Source organism: Dermacentor albipictus, unplaced genomic scaffold (assembly GCF_038994185.2).
Source record: "Dermacentor albipictus isolate Rhodes 1998 colony unplaced genomic scaffold, USDA_Dalb.pri_finalv2 scaffold_13, whole genome shotgun sequence".
NCBI classification, from domain to species: domain Eukaryota; kingdom Metazoa; phylum Arthropoda; class Arachnida; order Ixodida; family Ixodidae; genus Dermacentor; species Dermacentor albipictus.
Window position 1 is genome coordinate 11,539,721 of NW_027225567.1, and position 16,229 is coordinate 11,555,949.

The following is a 16,229-nucleotide window of genomic DNA, read 5'->3' on the forward strand; positions in this document are numbered from 1 at the left end:
GCAACAATGTTCGGCAATGACCATCGCCTGCTGAACCAGCGCCGGTTATACACGCCTGCTTGTAACTGTATCCCTTGGGCACGGCACCGATACCAGTATGCAGAACTCACGCACGCTACTTTTACAGACCACTGTTGTATTCGGCATCTGCTCTTGGGCCCTGGATTCGTGGCGGCGAAGCCCGGCAGTAGATGATGATGAGGAAGCAACTTCCACTGGCTCCAAAATAAATCGGTGGTGCACGCAGGCACCAGATGGGCTGGTTCCATAGTAATGGGAGCCTTATGTTTTCAGCAGCTCCTGGCCCCTAGTAAGTGCGAGCTGAATCGGTAACGCGGGGCTGGATAACAAGGTCTCCTATCGCTCAAGGGGTTGGGGATTGGGGGTGTTGGTGGGAAGGGGAGGAGGGGGGGTCTTGAGTTCTGTGCACTCTGCCAAGACGTGCGGCAGAGTGCCCTTTTCTCTTCTGCAAAAAGGACAGAGCCTATCGCATGCCGCAGGGTAGAATTACAGCTTCCACTGACCCCGGTACTCGTTTGGCCGAATCTGGATGCCTCTGAGAGCATCATTTGGCAACAACGTTCGGCAACGACCATCGCCTGCTCAATCAGCGCCGGTTAATAACGCCTGCTTGTGACTGTATCCCTTGGGCACGGCACCGATACCAGCATGCAGAACTCACGCACGCTACTTTTGCAGACCACTGCCTTATTCGGCATCTGCTCTTGGGCCCTGGATTCCTGGCGGCGAAGCCCGGCGGAAGAATTACAGCTTCCACCCACCCCGGTGCTCGTTTGGCCGAATCTGGATGCCTCTGGGAGCTTCATCTGGCAACAACGAGCGGCAACGACCATAGAGTTTCTCACTATAACACCTAGAGGGAAATCTCACGCCACCGTCTGTGGGAGTTTCTGAAGCGGGCACCGTGCCGTCATGGGAATGACGGTATATGTGTCTGCGAGGCTCGTGTTCGCTGGTGTTGTAAGAGGCTTCGTCTAAAACGTGGATATGGCTACACAAATAACATGTTCTGAGAGAAAAATCTTCATAAAATGTTTCCATTCACGCATATTACATCTTTACTCACCTACAATGCATTACCAAGCGAAGAAAAGCAAGAACAGACGACCAACTGTTTCAAAGCGAGTGCGAACCTTGTCGTCGGTTCTCCAACTTTAGCGGCCCGTTGATACTTTTTACGTAACCTACAGTCGTACACACAATAACAAGTTCTTGTAGTTAAATAAAACATGTTTTCGCGTAATAATAAAGCTAATACCGCTTTTCACGTGCTGTTTTAGTAGAAAATGAATCAGTGTGACACACGGAGCGGTACTTGCCAAGCGCGTCTTCAAAGTGTCCTGTCTCTCCGAGAACGATGCCAATCCGAAGTCACAATATACCGACATTCCCATGCATCCCTTAGCGCAGCAGCGCCAGATTTCCCTCTAGGTAATGTAGTGAGAAACTCTATGGCAACGACCATCGCCTGCTCAACCAGCGCCGGTTAATAACGCCTGCTTGTGACTGTATCCCTTGGGCACTGCAGCGATACCAACATGCAGAACTCACAACCGCTACTTTTGCAGACCATTGTCGTATTCGGTACTTGCTCTTGGGCCTTGGATTCCTGGCGGCGAAGCCCGGCGGAATAATTACAGCTTCCACCCACCCCGGTGCTCGTTTGGTCAAATCTGGATGCCTCTGGGAGCATCATCTGGCAACAACGTTTGGCAACGACCATCGCCTGCTCAACCAGCGCCGGTTATACATGCCCGCTTGTGACTGTATCCCTTGAACACGGTACCAATACCGGTATGGAGAACTCACGCACGCTACTTTTACACGTTAGTTACCTTAACAATGCTTCTTGTCTGAGACGTGACGATAGATGCCTTGTAGCGGTGTCATGCCCAATGGAGCCGCTGGAAGGTCTCAGGCGAGCCTTGTCTGTGATTTCACGATTGTGTTCTGCCTTGACGAATATGCTTTTATTAGAGGGTGACGTTGAATCAAACCCGGGACCCGAGTTTGATACTCTGATAAAAAACGCTTGCATCTGTGTTGGAAATTGTTAGAAAACTAGACGCTGGGCAGGAGGCGATATTAAGAGAAATACGAGGCATAAAGGACAAACAGGACGCCACTGACAGACAAATTAAGCTTATAAAAGAAGAATAGAAATCAACCTCTGGGGAGGTCAAATGTGTCAAAGACGAACAAACAGCAGTATCTGCTAAAGTCGCTGTCCTGGCCAGCAAGCTTGCAACTCTTCAACCACTCTTTCTTCAATCAATATGGCCGAGATACGCAAAGCTGGGAGTCCACTGCGAAATATCAGCGAGCAACTGCAAACCATCGTCACAAGATGCGACGACACAGAAAATAGAATGCGTTGGTACAACCTTCTCTTTTTAGGAGTTCATGACGAGTATAAGGAAGACTGGGCAGCATCAGAATCGAAAATAATTAAGTTTTGTTGGGATAAACTTGACGTGCAAACAACCAGCACACAGTTTGAACGTGTACACAGGTTGGGTAAGTTCGCCGAGGACAAACGCCAACCAATAATAGCAAAGCTAAGCTTCTCTGAAGATAAACAGGACATCCTAGCATCTGCGTACAAATTTAAGGGGTCTGCGTTCTCGATTCAAGAAGACTTTTCGCCATCGACGCGGCTTGCTAGGAGGAAGTTGGTTGAATTTGGCAAAATGCAAAGCAAGGCATTCAAGCTGTCAATAGACAAGGTACGTATTCACAATAATGCTTACATGTATGATCACGCAACTGACAAGGTCATTTCATCTCAAAGATAGTATGAAAACGGTTCTTGTAGAGACGTACCACAAATAACCCAAACAATTTCATCCGTACAGTCGATATCCTTATGTTTCACTAACATTCGAAGCCTACTACCAAAGCGCGATCTGGTGTGTTCTTTTACCGAAGACAGTCATTCAGATATTATCGTTTTGACATAGACTTGGCTACGACCCGAAATAACCAACAACGAAATTTTTCATGATTGCCCTGTCTACAACATATATAGGCATGACTGCACCGAAAAAAGAGGAGGTTGCGTCTTAGTAGCTGTTAATCGAAATATTTCATCGTATATCATAGACACTAACTCAGCACTTGAAATTATCTGAGTTACATGCTCATCCTTATCTGTCAAACTATTAATTGGTTCTTGCTATCGTACTCCAGATTATGACAAGAATTACGTTGCAGTATTGACTATGCAACAAAACAACATTCTGCTGAGTATATCTACATACTCGGCGACTAACTTTCCGAACATTGATTGGTTGCAGCTATCATCCCCTTGTCACAAGTTGGCTGAACTCATTAATTTAACCTTAGATTTCAACTTATTTCAAGTTGTCAGAGAGCCCACTCGAGGAACTTATGTTCTATACCTGATATTCACTAAGGCTCCTGAAACAGTCGGTCCAATTTCTTGTCTAGATGGTTTTAGTGACCATAAACTGCTTCAGTTACAAATTAAGGTGCCTTTACCATTTACGGGAGTCACGGTTAAACAAATTTGCGATTATAATAAGGCTAACTAGGCTAAAATGAATACTGACCAGGATGCATTCTTTAATGAAACCTTCTTGCTGTCCTTCCCAAATCGTAACGTTGATGATAACTGGGTACTCTAAAAACGCCATTCCATCTTTAATTGTCAAGTACGTTTCTCTAGTCACAATGACGAATGATACACATAAGCCTTGATTTAATGTATTCGTACCCTATGTAACAGAAAAAAACGCTTATACAAACGTGCTAAGAAATCGCGCAATTCTAATTTATGGGCTGATTATAAAAAGTGGTTAAAGAAATACTGTGCTGAAGTAGCCTCGGTTAAGGACAAGTATTACTCCCGCGACCTATTTTCATTTCTAGCTTCTGATCCTAGAAAATTTTGGCGAACCATTGCTCAAGACAGCACTATCCATCACATATCGCTACAAAATGATTACCAAATCGAGCTGTCAGATCAAGAGAGCGCATATGAATTCAGTACATTCTTTTCATCTGTGTCTAATGCTGAAGATCATTCGAAAATTCCCATTATTCCTGATCATTAATTTCGATACATGGAGCCCTTTGCCATCACAAATCAAGGAATCGCATACCTCATTACAAACCTTAAAGTATCTTCCTCTGCTGGTCCCGATAACATATGTTCTAATATCTTGAAGAATATATTGTCTATCTCTAGTAAAATATATCACATTTTTACAAAATCTTTTTCAACAGGCCATCTTCCACTTGATTGGAAAGTTGCAAAAGAATTCCAGTGTTTAAAAGCAGTAACAGGAATATGGCGAATAACTACCGCCCTTGTCGCACACTTGCATATGTTGCAGAATGCTTGAGCATATTATTGCATCGAATATTTATAACCAACTCGAGTTTAATCACTTCTTTTTTTTAATAATCGGCATGGGTTCCGAAAATCTTTTTCGTGTAATACGCAGTAATGGAATTCACCACTGACTTGGACTTTAAGATGGATAATAACCTTCAAACTGACTGCATCTTTCTTGACTACTCAAATGCATTTGATCGCGTTGCTCACTGCCACCTCATCGCTAAGCTGTCTATTCTTATACTAGACTCACTAACACCATCTTGGCTCCTTAACTTTCTATCTTTTCGAAAGCAGTTCACAGTCGTCAATAATTTTGCTTCTTCTTTTTCTGATGTCACATCCGGTGTTCCACAGGGCAGCATGCTAGGCCCCCTGCTTTTTTAAATTTCTGTTAATGATTTACCTTCCAACATTTTCTCTTGCATGCGGCTATTTTCTGACGCCTGCACCGTATACCGCACTATTGAAAGTCATCATGACCACTTAATCCTACAAAGGGACCTTAACCTTGTTTATGCCTGTTGTGATAACTGGCTTATGACGTTGAACTCGAATAAGTAAAAAACTATTTCCCTTACTCGTAAACAGTCACTTTCTAACTTCACGTATTCTATAAACAACGTTTCACTGCCCCGTGCGGCGTCATATAAGTACTTAGGCTTGCATCTTACATCTGACGTTTCATGGAAATTGCAAATCACCAGCATATGTGCTATCACGTCGCAAACGCTGGGTTGCTTACGTCGAAATCAGCATCATTGCTCAGCTCATACATGCAAATTGGCATATTTAACCTTCGTGCGCCCACAGCTTGAATTTGCTCCGTCCATCTGGTCATCTAGAGTACTTAATTTCAATGCTGGAAGCCGTACAAAATAGAGCCGCTCGATTCATTTCATGTATAACTATAACCGCCATTCCAGTATAACAAAAATTAAGCTAGGCATTCCACTCCAGAGGTTAAGTATTCGTGTTCTGTTGCTGTTTTATGCCTAATACAGAAATATATTCAAAGCGTACCGCCATCCCCACTGCCACTTGAAAAACCATTACGCACATCCAGGCGCCTTCATAATCACCTCACCCGCCGTGGTTGCTCAGTGGCTATGGTGTTAGGCTGCTGAGCACGAGGTCGCGGGATCGAATCCCGGCCACGGCGGCCGCATTTCGATGGGGGCGAAATGCGAAAACACCCGTGTACTTAGATTTAGGTGCACGTTAAAGAACCCCAGGTGGTCGAAATTTCCGGAGTCCCCCACTACGGCGTGCCTCATAATCAGAAAGTGGTTTTGGCACGTAGAACCCCATAATTTAATTTTTTCATAATCACCTCAGCATCAAACGCATATTTGTTAAACTAAAGCTTTCAATTCTTCGGCTTTGCCACAAGCCATAGCACTTTGGAACGATATTCCAGATGACATTCTTTCAGTCACTAACCGCGAACATTTCCGTGAGCGCTTATATGCACATTCTACGAACTGAGACTGTATAATGTATTCTTTTGGTTCTGCTTACTGTTACTTTTCGTTGTTATTGTTCATGCTCGTCACGTATTTTATTGCATAATCCACCATCACTCAATGCTCCGACCGGAGCTTGCGATGTAGCTTTAAATAAATAAATAAATAAATAAATAAATAAATAAATAAATAAATAAATAAATATAACAACAACAAAGAAATGAAACCGAGCAAACATCGCCACCACACGACCAGACGTGCTTGGATACCTCAGAGACGTATGTGTGTAAGATGAGCGAATATAAATAATGTTTACGCACTATTTGAAAAGTATCACAAGGGAGGTTCTGCAGTAATTTTTGTCTATTGTGTTTGTATATATATCCTCTATCTTATGCTATTATTTTTCATCTGTAACCACTTACTTTTGTAGGAAGTTTTCTTTCACTTCTCGATTACTGCTGTTATTTTGTATTTTTTCGGTGGCCGTGGGACATTTCTGGTGTCCTTAGAAAAGTGGGAAAGTGAAGAAGTTCGCTACCGTTGTGTTTCTTTTTCGCCTACGTAATTGTGATAAATTACTAATATTATTGTCCGCATTGAATGACCAAATATATGCAGTTGATACAAATGTTACACAGCTTTTATATCACTCACTTGCAGTGTTCTAAACTTGCAGTGCCATTTATTTGTTTATTTATCATTAATTTATATTTTTATGCACAACAATGAATATCTGAATGTTCAAACCAGGTATCTACTCGCAAGAGACGGTATATTCATATGTTCTTTTTATCTCAACATGTTTTGCTGTAAAACCTAGGCACCCTGGTATAGCGCAATAATATAGAACCCTACATGTTCCTCTAAGAGTCGTAACATTGGTAGTGAATTTCGGAAAGCTGTTTCAGGCTCTCCGCTGAAGGTGTAGCGAATACTGGCATAAGGTGCTGGTGTCGATGCGTTCAGAGCCCGAATAGATCGACAAAAATATAAATAATTGTAAAGTAATTATTTAATAGAAAGCTCACCTCGGTGCAAGCGTTCCCTTTTGGAAGAAGTCGAACAAAATGAATTGGCGTTGAGAGAGGCCGCTACTGAGCTTTAGCATTTTCACCGAACAGCAAGGCGGCATTCTGAAACGACCAGTACTTCGGCGATCGTATCGCCGTAAAACGCGCGCTGATTGGCTGATTGAGCAAAAGGGGATGACGTAGCTCATCCGATTCTGCTAAACCAACCAATCAGTGCGCGCAGACGGCGAAGGCGTGGCCTAGGTGACAGCATCACCGACGCGCATCGTTTCAGAATACGGGTCCAGTTGGCCTCACCTCGTGAGTAGCCTCCGAAGGCAGCTGCTTGGCGTTGCCACCGCGTCGCTGTTGCACTCGGCCGTGCGGGAGTTCGTCGTCGTCGACCGAAGCGGCAGCATGTCGCGCAGGCTGCACGCGTGGCCGGCAGCGCAGCGCCTCGAACCTGTAGTCGGGCCACGCGACTGCGCTGCAATGCCCGTGCTGGCGATTCCCGCTCCCGGCCGCTGCCGCTGCACGTGTAGTCGGCTCCTCCGGACTGCGTTGAGATGACAGACCATCATTGAGCAGGGCGTTTGGAACGCGCTTTGGTCGAGCGACACTTTGCCAAACAAAGGCTGCAGCCTTGTCAATGCAAACGCTTTCTTTTTTTTTCTACTTGTATAGTTTGTAGGCGTTTGCGGGTTAGTGCTTAGCTGCGCTGCGAATGTTTACACAAGTCTCTCAAAGCACTTTAATAGCAATGGCTACTGTTCGCCCTTTTCGTAAATTACTTCTGGTGGATGTAAAAGCCGCCAGTTTACTGGAGAGTTTCTTCGTGAGGCACAAGATGTAGAATCTTTTTTCGCAAGAAGGAAAAAGAAATTGCTTCTTCTGTGCGCTTTCTTCCGAGAGTCAGTGGAGGGCAGTAGAGCTGCTTATTTTTCACCGAACTGCGTTTAGAATTCAATAGGCGGCATGTGCAGGAATTATCTCTCGCATCGCAAAGTGTATACGGACGGTGTCGTCAATATCGCGCACATGCTGTTTCATTAACTTAAAATGGTAAGCACAGTTCGATTATTGAACGAGCCCGAATGTAATCTCTTTCCACCACAACAATATCCCGTCTTCGCTTCTAGAGCACTCTCTTGCGACACCGCGCCGACTTTGTCCTGTACGACTCTCTATTGGCAGTTGACGAGTGCCATTCATATTCGAGCACTAACGAAATGCCAAGTAAAGAGTGGATGGCGAAAGCACCCAGTACTCGCTGTGTTCGCTTGAACCGAGCGACGACTTCTCCCCAGGGACGCAACTCTGGGGCGGCTAATTCGTGCTCGACAGGCGCGTCATTCCGCTGACCCGTGGTCATAAGAGTTTCTCACTATAACACCTAGAGGGTAATCTGGCGCCACCGTCTATGGGAGTTTCTTAAGGGGGCACCGTGCCGTCATGGGAATGACGGTATATGTGTCTGCGAGGCTCGTGTTGGCTGGTGTTGTAAGAGGCTTCGTCTAAAACGTGGGGTTGGCTACGCAAATAACGCGTTTTCAAAGTAAAATCTTCATAAAATGTTTCCATTCACGCTTATTACATCTTTACTCACCCACGATGCATGACCAAGCGAAGCGAATCAAGAACAGACCACCAACTGTTTCAAAGCGAGCGCGAACCTTGTCGCCTGTCCTCCAACTTTAGCGGCCCGCTGATACTTTTTACGTAACATGTAGTCGTACACACAATAACGAGTTCTTATAGTTAAACAAAACATGTTTTCGCGTAATAATAAAGTTAAAAGAGCTTTTCACGTGCTGGTCTAGGTAGAAAATGAATCATTGTGACAGACGGAACGGTACTTGCCAAGCGCGTCTTCAAGGTGTGCTGTCTCTACGAAAACGATGCCAATCCGAATCCACAATATACCGGCATTCCCATGCATACCACAGCGCAGCAGGGCCAGATTTCCCACTAGGTAATGTGGTAAGAAACTCTATGCCCGTGGTCGTCGTTTCTGGGAAATCTCACTCGCACACACAGCGCAGCTGGCGTCGCTCTCGACGAGCAACGAGCGGCGCACTTTGCACTGCCGTGGTGCCTCGGCGCACAGCAGCTGGATCGCCAGGGTTGGCGGCGGCCACGTCGTCGGCGGCACGCAAGACGCCACAGGTCACCTCACCAGTGCGTCCGACGAGCGCGTCTTGAGTTGCGAGGGAGCCGCAGCACCTGTCCTTCGACGTAGACTGCTATCAGTGCAGCAATCACTTTAAACGTTAGGGCGCTGAACAGGTTCTGCTGTGTGCGTGCGTGAGTGCGTACGTGGGTTTTGAAATAGAAGTCCAAATAACTGAGTTATGCAGGAATAACAAAAGCAGTACAGCACACAAACACACAGACACCTTGTGTTTCTACGGCTCGATCGATTGTACTAAATTAAATGCTCCGTTTCTTTATGGCTTCCGTAATTTGAAATTTCGTTGCACACTATATTCTGCTGTGGTAACCGTCTATTTATGGAAACTATTACAATCAGTTATAAAAAAGTTATAATCCCACGAGGGATTGACAGCATGTGTACATAAACGAATAAAGTAAAAGTACACCGAAGCCTTTGTCAAACCCAGTTCGGAGAACGCATTCTAGGGCGATCACTTTCGGAGGAAGTTACAGCGGGCAGGCCAAACGCGCGAAAGGATCCCTCGTTGGTGCTCGTAGACCGAGTCTTAAGAAATCTCGCGATAGTGACGCTATCTCCGATGGTGGTCGCACGAGATTATGTCCTCAGATTATGGCTACCGAAGGCTTTGCGCCTCCAGGTCATCGCCCGTCTACGTCTCTTCACGTGCAAAGCCCGACACATAGCGTTGACGTGCCGTGTACGTTCGGCGCGTGAGACCGGTGCGGGACATTGACCGCGAAGGTGAAGAATGAAGCGAGTGGCACTGCTTGCAAGATGAAAGAAACAAAAGAAACAGGAGCGGTTGATCTATGGCTTGGCTCAAAAATGCACACACTTCTCGCGAACCGTATTTGCACCCGCAAAGAAAGTAACGTCATGCGCAAGGCTTAAGGAACGCCGCGAGGTACCGCAATTTGAGGTCAGCAACCAAAGAGGAGGGTTTAGCTCAGCACCATCTCCTATTTCTTTAAACCCATAAATGTTGCAATTAGAGAACAGGGCTCAACCGATCTGAATGAAAGTGGTTTCTGTTATAGGTACCTGAATTCCGGTCGGCGCATGCCCAATTTCGGTTTAGGGCTTAGGAGTTTCTCCTAATTCTGGTGAAATTGGTATGCAAAAGAAATATTATATATATATATATATATATATATATATATATATATATATATATATATATATATATATACGTGTGTGTGTGTGTGTGTGTGTAATGACGAAGCATGAAAATTAGTAACTCTCCAGGAAAAAAGAAAACTAAAGTACGGTTATTCTGTAAACCTAATAGAGCCCCTCTTACGGGAAAATGCGTTACGTGAGTTCGCAGGTTACATGAACGTGTTACAATATTTCCAAGGGTTTTTTAACCTTTTTACTCACACATTAGCGGTATATTTAGCGTAGTGTATAATTGGTCACTGTTATTCTCGTTAAATGTCTCGAAAGGTACAGTTTACACCACTGCGATGTTACGCCGTTCTAAGGAAGCGTGAGGCAGCGGTTCATCGTCCTGAAGGGGGACGAGGACTTCATCTGCCTCCACCGCCTGGAGCTGAGGCCACCAGCGGAAAAGCGCCAAAGCCCAGGCGCACATCAAGGTCAGAGAGCGGTAAAAGCAGCACCATGCGCGGATGCAACCTACGTACGCGAATCTCTCAACATTATAACAAGAGACGCAAAGTCTGAGACGCCTGACAGCAACACATGGATGTGCGCGACTGTTTAAACGGGCATGTCATGAAGGAACCTAACAACCACGTTAGTGTCTCAAGATCCCGATGTGCTAATATGTGAAAGAAACTGTGTATTGCGTACAGTTGGCGAGGCATTTCAAATTTTTTTAATCTTCTGTGACTAAATTATCATCGCTCTGCGACAACAACCTATTTAATGCAACCACACGAAATGCTGTTACTAACATAGCTAGCACATTGTGAGGTGTATAAGCACGGTAATCAATCGCGTTACTATACGCAAATCAAGATGTTTTATGCACTCAATGCACCCTAGCTGACATAACTTACTAGAGCTATACTTTCTTTATAGGCACAGTAGGAAATAACCTCAAGTACGTTTTGTTAGCAGGACATGGCAAACCTTAAATGTCATTTCCCAACCTGAGGGTATTCGGAACGGCCCTTCGATATGGCACACAAGAGACTGAATTACCTTTACCTGTACATCAAGCAGTGCCCGGTGCCACTGGATACCTCTTTCACCAGGTGCCGAGGTCCTTGCACGGTGCTTGCAGGGAGTTGTACTCAGCCAGGTTGTCCTTGGCGTACTTCTCAACGATCCTGTCGCACTCGGCCCTCGGGACAAGTCTCCTCCGACGTGGTGCGCTGCTGCTACAAGCCTCTTCCTCAGCCGTGTCCAGAGTCTTGACCACAAAGTCGCCGTTTCTCGGAAGGACGTCCTCCATGGCTTCGTCTGGAAGTAGGACTGGCATTGTGCACGAAGGCATCTTCTGGGGTGACGATGCTTCTGAGAAGGCTGATGCGCCGCCGTGGAGGAGACGATAAATTCGGAGGCGGCTGGATACATCGATGCCCATGGCGGGTACTAAGCCGGGTCCGTCCTCTTGAGAGATGCTTGGACATGCGCGTGTCACGGTCAGCTGCGTGTTCGAAAGTGCGAGCAAGATTTTCCTGTGCCATGGGAACGTCTCGCGCCAGCACACGAGTGCGCGGCCTTGGTGTCGTTCTTCTTCTTCTTTTACTTTATTTTAAGGTTTGTGTTTCGACTGGTCTCCAATATCTATTCGATCCTTGCTTTAGAGCACGTTGACGATGGCAGTAACTCTGAGATATGAGAGATAGAGATAATACACACGTTTACTTAACCCGTAGTCCGTCGTCTTTTATTGCTCGGATGCGGACCAGATGTGGGATAACAGGTTTCCAGGGCGATCAAATAGCCAGCAGGAATTTGTTGAGGGTTGTACCACGGTGCGCCTGGAGCGAAGGATGATCTTACCTTGCTTAATTTTGTTTTCTTAATTATCTCTTTATTAATTTCTGTATAGTTCTCCAATTCCATTTTTACAGCATGACATTTTTTGCAGTAATATGTCTACTTCCAAGTCGCCTTTATCCTTTTTCTTTCGTTACCCTTAACCTTTCTTTATTCATTCCGCATAAGCTCTGAATTAGCGGACAATTGCCCACTGCGCGAATGTGCGACTTGTCTATGTTAAAATACAGAAGAAAAACAAAAGAGCAACCGGGCTTGAATTCCAACAAATTGCTAACATCGATGTGATTACAGTAATTGTGACATCAGAATAATTATTACCTTTGGACTTGCTGTGAAAAATTAAAGATTGTCCTCATTTACTCGACGCCGTTGCACTGGTATATCGGAGGTTCTGGGTTACGTTAGGCACGTTCGTTAGGCCGTCCGTCCGTCCGCCTGTCTGTCTGTCTGTCTGTCTGTCTGTCTGTCTGTCTGTCTGTCTGTCTGTCTGTCTGTCTGTCTGTCTGTCTGTCTGTCTGTCTGTCTGTCTGTCTGTCTGTCTGTCTGTCTGTCTGTCTGTCTGTCTGTGTCTGTCTGTCTGTCTGTGTCTGTCTGTCTGTTTTCTGTCTGTCTGTCTGTCTGTGTCTGCATGTCTGTCTGTCTGTCTGTCTGTGTCTGTCTGTCTGTCTCTCTGTCTGTCTGTTTTCTGTCTGTCTGTCTGTGTCTGTCTGTCTGTCTGTGTCTGTTTGTTTCCTCTGTCTGTCTGTCTGTGTCGGTCTGTCTGTCTGTCTCTCTGTCTGTCTCTTTGTCTGTCTGTCTGTGTCTGTCTGTGTGTGTCTGTCAGCCTGTCTGTCTTTCTGTCCGTGTCTGCATGTCTGTCTGTCTGTGTCTGCATGTCTGTCTGTCTATCTGTCTGTGTCTGTCTCTCTGTCTGCCTGTCTGTTTTCTGTCTGTTTCTCTGTCCGTCCGTCTGTCTGTCCGTCTGTCCGTCCGTCCGTCCGTCCGTCCGTCCGTCCGTCCGTCCGTCCGTCCGTCCGTCCGTCTGTCTGTCTGTCTGTCTGTCTGTCTGTCTGTCTGTCTGTCTGTCTGTCTGTCTGTCTGTACAAAACCTAACGAGGTATTCGGGCACCCAAAAAGGTGGCGTACAGTGGCAACAAGTTGATAAGCGTAAAGAGCAAATTTTCGTTAACAAATATAACAATGCGGAAACAAAAAAATAGCTAACAAGCTGAACGAATGCGCAAAAAAGGAAAATGCAGTATTTGAATTAAAAAGACACTAATTATGATGCAAAATCTCCTCCGATATTAGAGTAAATTTACATGTAATATATACACAACAAGGCACATATTGTAAACACATCTCATTATACAACTACGACATTCACTTTTTGCAACATATCAATAAGAAAAAAAAGTCAATGAGCTGCAGAACTAGTGTAAGGTCGGGGCATATGAGGAATACAAATTACTAGGAACAGAAGCGTTGATAAAGCTTACACATATTCACTTGGAATATTTATTTAAAATCGCGGCTTCAGGAAGGTATATTCTAAATTTGTGGCAGTGGTATAATAAGACTGGAAGTCTAAACGTATCGTTCGTTTTAACGCAGACTGTTAGGTTTGATTTTATAAGCCCGACACCACAGCCCGATTTAAATTTTTCAGCATTCATCTGTTCATTGCTCACCGAGTTATCTAGTCAGAAATTAAAAAAGTATGCTGAAGTTACAAATAGAGTACCCTGTGACCTTGACGCCATAAGTAATTGGTGTAACCAATGGCTCACGGAAATAAACGCGAACCAATGTAAATTTTTGTGGGTGTCACGGATTACTCTAACTTTATTCTTATTTCATAGATGATGTTCAAGTAATGATGATTACGATTCTGGTTAAAAAGAAGGATAATACCTGGAGATTTTGTATCGATTACCGTAACCGTAATATGATTACCAAAAGCGACGTGTATTCACTTCAGCGTATTGATGACGCGCTGGACTGCTTACACGGTGCCAGTTATTTTTCGTCGTTTGATTCGCGCTCTGGCTGCTGGCAAATCGCAGTGAATGAACGAGATCGCGAAAAGACTGGCTTCATCACACCAGATGTTCTCTACCAAATTAAAGTGATGCCTTTCGGACTGTGCAACGCCCTGCTACCTTCGAGCGCATGATTGACTCTCTTCTGCTACTTTGATGACGTCATTGTTTTTTCACCAACGTTTGAGAGCCACCTCCACTGACTCTCAGCTATCCTTGCTCCTTTTCGACGAGCTGGCCTGCAACTCAATTCCGCAAAATGCCATTTCAGCCACCGCCAAATACAAGTACTTGGTCACTTGGTCGACGCTGCAGGAGTCCAGTCTGATCCTGATAAAGTTCGTGCCGTTGATGAGTTTCCACTTCCGCGGTATTGTACCTATGTCCGAAGTTTCCTAGGGCTGTGTTCCTATTTTCGGCGATTTATCCAGATCTTTGCCGAAATCGCATGTCTTCTCACAGACCTCAAAAAGGACACCACTTTTCACTAGGGACCCGACCAGGCTGCAGTATTTTCCGCGCTTATCAGTCGCCTTGTCAATCCACCCGTGTTGGGTCATTTTTATCCGCATGCCTACAGTTAAGTTCGCACTGATGCAAGCGCCCATGGCATTGGCGCTACCTTGTCCCAACGACAGCGGGACACCCATGGCGTGATCACGTATGCTAGCCGTCTTCTTTCATCAGCAGAGCGCAACTACTCCATAGCAGAATGTGAATGCTCGGCCCTTGTTTGGTCCATTGCTAAGTTCCGCCTTTACCTGTTAGGTGGGCATTTCACCGTCGTGACAGATCATCATGCCTTTGGTGGCTATCGTAACTCAGAGACCCGATAAGCCGTCTCAAGATGGCCACTGAGCTTTACGCGTGCAAGAGTACAACTTTTCTGTCTCCTACAAATCTGGACGTCTACATAAGGGCACCGACTGCCTCTCCCGCTATCCTGTCAACCCTCCCGATGGCACCGAAATGGATACAGATACCTGCGTTTTGTCGATCTCTGTCTTCTCACGCATCGCCGACGAGGAGTGTCGTGACCCAAATTCGTGATCCATCATCGAACGCCTTACCTCAGAGCAACAGGACGTTTCCCGCCATATGTTTGTTCTCCAGGACCGGACCTTGCACCGATGCAATATGAATCCACATGGTGCTGAACTGCTTCTCGTCGTTCCCCAGCATCTGCGCTCGACAATTCGTTCGCAGTTATAAACGATGTGCCCACCGCTGGTCATTTGGGTGTCTCCCATACGTACGACTTTGTGCGCAGGCGATTTTTCTGGCCTGGGCTATATTGCTCTGTTCGAAACTACGTCGCTGCCCGCGAACTTTGCCAACGCCGCAAGAAGCCTTCATGGTCTCCCGTTGAGCGCCTTCAGCCTATAGATATTCCCAGTGAGCCATTTTCCCGCGTCGGCCTGACCTCCTTGGCTTATTTCCAGCTTCATCCTCGGGCAAGAAGTGGGTGTCATTGCGACGGACTATACCACGCGTTATGCCATAACGCGGGCCCTCCCTACGAGCTGCGCAACTGATGTGGCTGATTTTCTCCTCCGTGAAGTGATCCTACATCATGGTGCCCCACGTCAGCTACCGACTGATGGAGGCCGCTGATCGAGGCCGCGACAAGAAGGTTGTCGACAACCTTCTTCGCTCTTGCACAACGTCCCACAAGTTCACGACGGCTTACCACCCACAGAGAAACGGACTTACCGAGTGTCTGAACCATACACTCACGGACATGCTCCTTATGTACTCCCAGGATCACCGGGATTAGGACTGCTCCTTACCCTTCGTGACGTTTGCATACAAGTCGTCGCGTCACGATATTACTGGTTATTCTTCGTTCTAATATGTGGCCGTTGTATCGGACGCGTGTACTGATTGTATCAGCTCGGATGCGCATCTGTGATGCGCAGTTGTACAGCGCACTGCCTTCATGTCTTTATAAGCCACACTCTCAATAAACCTTCGTTCTTTCGTGCACTGACCATGCTGCTGTAAGCGTCGTCTCCCTTGGCACGTTACATGGTGTCAGAAGTTGCTGCGCGGCCTGTCGACGCCTGAGGGGAACCGTTCCCGCGAAGAACGCGTTATGGACCTGCTGAAGGCACCACAGCCATTGCGGCTGACGGGTAACGTCACGGAAAACTGGAAACGTTTCAAGCAGAAATTTGAGTTATTTCTGCAGGCAAC

The 16,229-nt window shown here is 46.0% G+C and overlaps 1 protein-coding gene across 3 annotated transcripts in view; it reads right to left on the reverse strand.

Moving 5' to 3' along the window:
• Window positions 1–11,702, reverse strand: part of LOC135915704 (uncharacterized) — a 51,763-nt gene extending 40,061 nt beyond the window's left edge. For 2 of the 3 annotated variants that reach the window (XM_065448844.2, XM_065448842.2), the window contains exons 1-2: window positions 11,212–11,702; window positions 7,179–7,416 (exon numbers count right to left, since the gene is read on the reverse strand). In XM_065448844.2, coding sequence (XP_065304916.2) covers window positions 7,179–7,416; window positions 11,212–11,219 — 246 coding nt within the window. In that variant the 5' untranslated portion in view covers window positions 11,220–11,702. Of the gene's footprint in view, window positions 1–7,178; window positions 7,417–11,205 lie in introns of all 3 variants that reach the window. The other variant, XM_065448843.2, reaches the window with a different exon arrangement.
• Between the last annotated feature and the right edge of the window lie 4,527 nt (window positions 11,703–16,229).